This window comes from Acanthopagrus latus, chromosome 8 (assembly GCF_904848185.1).
Source record: "Acanthopagrus latus isolate v.2019 chromosome 8, fAcaLat1.1, whole genome shotgun sequence".
In the NCBI taxonomy this organism is placed as follows: domain Eukaryota; kingdom Metazoa; phylum Chordata; class Actinopteri; order Spariformes; family Sparidae; genus Acanthopagrus; species Acanthopagrus latus.
The window spans coordinates 16172947-16178410 of record NC_051046.1 but is presented as its reverse complement, the minus strand read 5'-3'; the positions used below and the strand labels follow the sequence as shown (position 1 = coordinate 16178410).

General features: G+C 40.4%; 2 protein-coding genes across 2 annotated transcripts in view; one reads left to right on the top strand and one right to left on the bottom strand.

Annotated features, from left to right (window-relative positions):
- On the bottom strand, positions 1 to 4903 carry LOC119024852 (aldo-keto reductase family 1 member D1-like). Its single transcript, XM_037107994.1, has 11 exons — positions 4763 to 4903; positions 4093 to 4261; positions 3658 to 3825; positions 3367 to 3483; positions 2474 to 2551; positions 1807 to 1929; positions 1397 to 1506; positions 780 to 945; positions 599 to 681; positions 375 to 445; positions 1 to 324 (listed from the first exon to the last, which is right to left on the bottom strand). The coding sequence occupies exons 2-10, from the start codon at positions 4183 to 4185 to the stop codon at positions 403 to 405; spliced, it is 981 nt and encodes a 326-aa protein (XP_036963889.1). The 5' UTR covers positions 4186 to 4261; positions 4763 to 4903; the 3' UTR covers positions 1 to 324; positions 375 to 402.
- Positions 4904 to 5051: 148 nt separating this feature from the next.
- LOC119024851 (transcription intermediary factor 1-alpha-like) overlaps positions 5052 to 5464 on the top strand; it is a 15199-nt gene continuing 14786 nt past the window's right edge. Inside the window, exon 1 of the mRNA XM_037107993.1 lies at positions 5052 to 5464. This exon is cut by the window's right edge and continues 204 nt beyond it. Coding sequence (XP_036963888.1) covers positions 5374 to 5464 — 91 coding nt within the window. The 5' untranslated portion in view covers positions 5052 to 5373.

Genomic DNA, 5464 nt, shown 5'->3' with positions numbered 1-5464 from the left:
TTCATTTCAAACCAAACTTTATTTATCCTATAGCAACAGTTGTATAAATTGATGTGAAATCAGAAGTAAACAACACTGAACTCTTTAAATATGACATGTTTCTCATTTAAGTTTCTCATGAACGCTCACTCAACTTCATAAACCTGAGCTGTGTTATCTTAATAGGATTCATTTCCTGTGCATTCACTGTGAGCTGGAGCCCTCTAGTGTTTATTGTGGGAATGTACCAATGCAAACTTAATTGGTGCAACAATAATGCTACAAGGAGTCAGAGTTCATGTACATATATGATGCAAATGACAAAAATACTATATATATATATATATATATATATATATATATATATATAAATATATATATATATATATATATATATATATATATATATATATATATATAAAATTAATATTCATCATGGAATGGGTACTCTGGATGGTCACTCCACCTGTGTTGAAACAGAGGAAAGTGTGATGATAAGTTGAAGCTGTTCTTACAAAACAAATGCTAAACAATGCAACACAGTGCAATGTAATACAAACTACAACCTAAATATTTACAACTTAATATTCTGTATTTTTCCATCAAAGCTTATACTCACATCAGCAGCTCCACAAAACGAATATTTTTGTTCAGCGCTTCAATGGCTCGCATTTCTTCCTCAGTGAGCGAAAAATCAAATATCTGAAACAAAAATGAGTGAAACAAAGATTTGGTTTTTTTTAATCTAATATATACATATGCATGGCACAGGACGATTTAAAGCAGCTTGTTAGGTCTACCTGGAAGTTGTGTTTGATCCTCTCGGGGCTGAAGCTCTTGGGAATCACCACGACTCCTCTCTGGACATTGAAGCGCAGGGCCACCTGGGCACTGCTCTTGTTGTACCTCTTCCCAATGGATACGAGCACCTCGTCCTCCAGCATGGGAGGACATTTCAAATTCACCCTAAAGCAGGGACAGAGGAAAAGACGAATGATGCCCTGCTAGACATTTTTATCAAAGTATTTATCTTCAGCATACTTCAGTGTTGAGGGTTTGTTGCAGTGTCACATACTCAGCAGATGTGTTGCATGAATATTGATTTCTTATCTAATTTTGGACATCAAAGCAACAAAATGTAACTCCCTGGATAGAGATAGTTGATCATTGAGTCTCATCCCAAAGCCGCCAAGCCAAAGCATCAGTATCTCATGATCTCAGGACAAGACTCAACTGTCTCTCTCCACGAGGTTTCATTTGCTCACTTAAGGTTCATCAAGACCAAACCGAACATGCTTTCCTGGCTTGCAATACCAAGGGGAGCAATCCATTACAAAACATCAGCTGTCGACAACCTTTTTGTTTAAGAATATCACACCAACCTTGAAGAGCGCGTGTCTCTTTAATGTCTACATACCAGGACGCGTCCCTGGAGGAGCCAATTGGGCAGTAGCCAACAATCACAATGTCATGCTGACGACAGAACTCCAGAAGCTTGGGTTGTGTGAAATATGGATTGCATTCAACCTACAGGTAAGTAAGAAGAAGAAGAAGAAGAGGAAGAAAAAAACACAAAAAAACAATCAAGCTATAAATTAGGTCAGATAAAGTTGCATTTCCCCTCCGTCCTTTCATCAAGTACTGTAATTAGCTCACAGATTTATTGTCAGCCCGTTAGTTTATCGCTTCAAATATTTGCTTAAAGGAAAGAAGATGATTTGCAACAGCCGGAAGGTAAGAAAGACTTATATATATATATATATATATAAAAAAACCTTCTTGTCAGTAGCTTATAATTCTAAGAGATGAAAGATAAGTCAGGCTCACCTGGTTGGATACAGGTTTGTGTTTGAGGCCAGGTTTATTCAGGAGTAGCTCCAGCTGTCTGCGGTTGAAGTTGGAGACTCCCAGAGATTTCACCAGGCCTGCGTCTTTGCAAGCCTCCAAAGCCTGTCGAGGAAAAAAAAAAAAAAAAAAGATTTACATCCTCTCATGGACTGATAGTGATTATCTTTACAGACTCAGTGAGATAGTGGAGAAAAATATAAACAACAGGGGCGAGGGAAAAAAAACAGATCTTTGAACACAGTTTTATGACACTGTCCTTGACCGCTTCTGCAGCGGAGAATGTTCTGACAGCAGCATTCAAATATGAACAAAGTCTTGCATGCCGTTTTCAAAATGCATTTCATTCTTTATTTGTTGTTATCACTTACATATTGTCTTGGAAGACATTTGTGATGCTTAGTACATTGCAAGCGCCACTAAAGTGCACAGAAACACAGCAGATCCTTCAAGCTGGAGAATGGGCAACTAGTTTTATGTAGAACACCTGAATTAAATTATGTTACATAATTCATAATTGTTTTGCTGTGCTTCATGTTTTCTAAGATGTTCTTAAGAAAGACTTGTACAAAAGTGAAACAAAAAATTAATAGGAGAAGAAGAAAGTTAAAATACCAGGACCATTCATTTAAAATGCAACAGAACTCACCTCCCATGTTGCACAGAGGTCTGTGTGGTGGTAGATGTATTTTCCATCCTGGTCTTTTGGATAGAACTCATCTCCTGGCTAAAAAAATAAGCACAATTGAATGTACACAAACTCTTGTTATTTAAAGGAGTTATATTATGATTTTAGTATTTTCTTCCCATTTCCAGTGTTTTATATGGGTGGATGTAATAGATCTCGAAAGTAAAATGGTCAAACTTTGAACCAACAGAATCTCTCTTCTCTCCCAAAATCATAGAACTTTTAAGATTAAAAATCATGATGAGCTAAAAAGTCATAATCATGAAAAAAAAAGCGATATTTATGAGGCAAATAAATGAAACTGAGATATAAAAAAGTGAGAGATGAAAAAACTCAAAATTATGAGACAAACACCTCATCAGCAGTCCAGCCTGTAGTCCTGTCACTTTGTGACATCATGCTACTTCACCGTGACATACATTTGCATAATTCAATACCTATCAGCGGGTTTTGCATGCAAGAATTAATTTAGCCCAGCTGCTTTGTTGTTTTTAGCAGTGCTGGGTCAGGCATGTGTGAGCCGACCAATCAGGGCAGGCTGGGGAGGCTTAAAGAGACAGGAGCTAAAAAAGAGCTTTGCACACAATGCTGCAGAGCTGCACAGTTTGAGAATATGTGTTTTTTCAGCATTAAGGCATGTGAACCTATTCTAGTAGAAACCAAAAATACAAATATGTTTGTCATGCAGCTCTGAAGAATATAACCAGTTCATAAAATTGTCTAATCTTGTGCACTTTGATGATATGTTAGGTTGTAAACTGTCATGGATATGTGTTTAAAGACCATCCTTCTAATTGTATTATTAATTTTATTTCTTGCCTTGCCTTGATAAATGAACTGTCATCTGCACTAACCTTGAAGGCCATAGGAAGCTCAATGATGTAGAGATCCACATAGTCTAGTTTTAAGGTTTTCAGTGTCCTCTCCAAGGCCGGTCTCACCAATTCTGGTGGATGGAAGGTGTTCCAGAGCTGAGGAAGACAACAGAGAAGCACTGAAAAACATAACAACGAAATTAACACGGAGCAAAGCACACGTTTCTGCTTCTGGAAAACAGCTTTGCGGCGTCGAAATGTTGAATGCATAGACGTTGAAGGGAGCAAAATGCATTCTTAATCTACATGACATGTGACAAAGCCTATTACCTTTCCACAATAAAAAATGTCCTCTCTTCTCACGGTTCCATCGGCAATCTTCTCTCTAATGGCTTGACCCACTTCGTGCTCATTGTAATACACCAGTGCCCCGTCAAAGTGCCTGTAACCCACATCAATGGCCAGCTTGACACAATCGAGTGCTGTGCCTTTGGCCGTCTGTTGGAAAATCCACAGAAAAGGTAAACATTCTTTGACCTTATTTTTGTCGAGTTGTGCTGCTGTTCTCACAAACATGCATTACTGTTCGATTGATCTGATCTTTTTTTTTCGGCAGCATTCAAAACACCTTTTAATGTAAGTCAAATCACTGCAAGCAATAGACAAGGGCACTCCTCCATTATGTACAGCTCTCCTGGTGAAGCAGCTACAAACAAGCCTTGTTCACATATACTGAAATCTATAGACACACATTATTCTTCTCACCGTTCGAGGGTCCCCATAGGTGCCCAGTCCCAGCAGTGGAATACGGTTCCCATCACTGAGAGGGATACAGTGGTTCTCTGCAGTCAGATTCATGAGGGTAGACTGAACTGCTCCACAGCCAGCCTGATAGGTTATTTATTGAGTGACCATGAACTTTGAGCCCTGATAACTGAACCACACACTATGTTAGAGAGCATGCAGAAAATAAAACAGATAAGGATGACTGACTCAATGAGCAAAATTGTTATATAGTTTGAAACTGTGAAAATAAGGTCAAACAAGAACGCCTTTTGAAGCTGGAGAGGTGGCAGGGTCTGTCACACATAAACAAAGTAAAACAGTTTGAAATGATGTTGTCCTTTAAAGTCAGTTTGTTTATTCCGTCATAAAAACAACAGAGTTTGTTTATCTAGTTTGTCAAGGAAGTCAGTGAAGATCTTCTTCCACAAAACTACAAAATGCACCTCAGAACACTGTCTGAAGCTTGAAAGGTGGCAGGGATCAGTTTGTTTATTCAGTCATGAAAACAGAGGGTTTGATTATTTAGTTTAGCAAAGGAACAAACCAATTCAGTCAACAAAGATCTTTCTCTTCTGATTTAACAGTCTTCCTCAAAACTAGACAGTGCAGCTTTAACTATTCACTAAATCTGAATGAACTATACATTTACCGTTGATTAATGATGGTTCTCATAAAGTGATATGGAGGAGGCGATGCCCTTTAGTTTAGCTTTTAAATCAGACGGATGACGTGCCAAACGCAACGCAATGAGAGTAACATGTAACGAAGTGCACTATCTGAGTAATTAACTACAACGGTGATATTTATTTTCAGTGCCAGAGTCACAGACACGTGGTCGCCTTCAGACAGGTGGAGTTTGTCCCCGGTCCCTCCTCACTGTGTCCTCCTCATCAGACCGCGCGCTGTTTGACCCCACCCCTCTCGTGCCGCAACGCGCGCGTGCGGTGCAAATTGAACAACAGCTGCTGCACGCGGGCGTGCGACACCCTCGCGCGGAGGTATCGTATTGTCTAATATACGCGGCGGTCGATGCGCGGCCGTTCGGTGGATAGGTGTGTGTGAGAGGAGTCGTTTTTACAGCTTCTGTTTAGAGAGGATGAACTGGCTGAGAGCGGGGAGGATGGGGGGAAAACGCAGGTGTGACGAGATGCTCTCATCGGGAAAGTGACTCCTCCCGAGCCTGGTCCGCCGCTCTCACCTGCGTGGGTTACATCTTGTGTCGGGAGAAATCTAGCACGGGAGGGATAAAAGTGGCAGGAAATGGAGGGACGCGCGGGGAAGCAGGGGGAGACCTCGGGGGACGCCGCAGCTGTCATCGTCGTGGTGGAGAACGAGGCTGAGAGCATGCCGG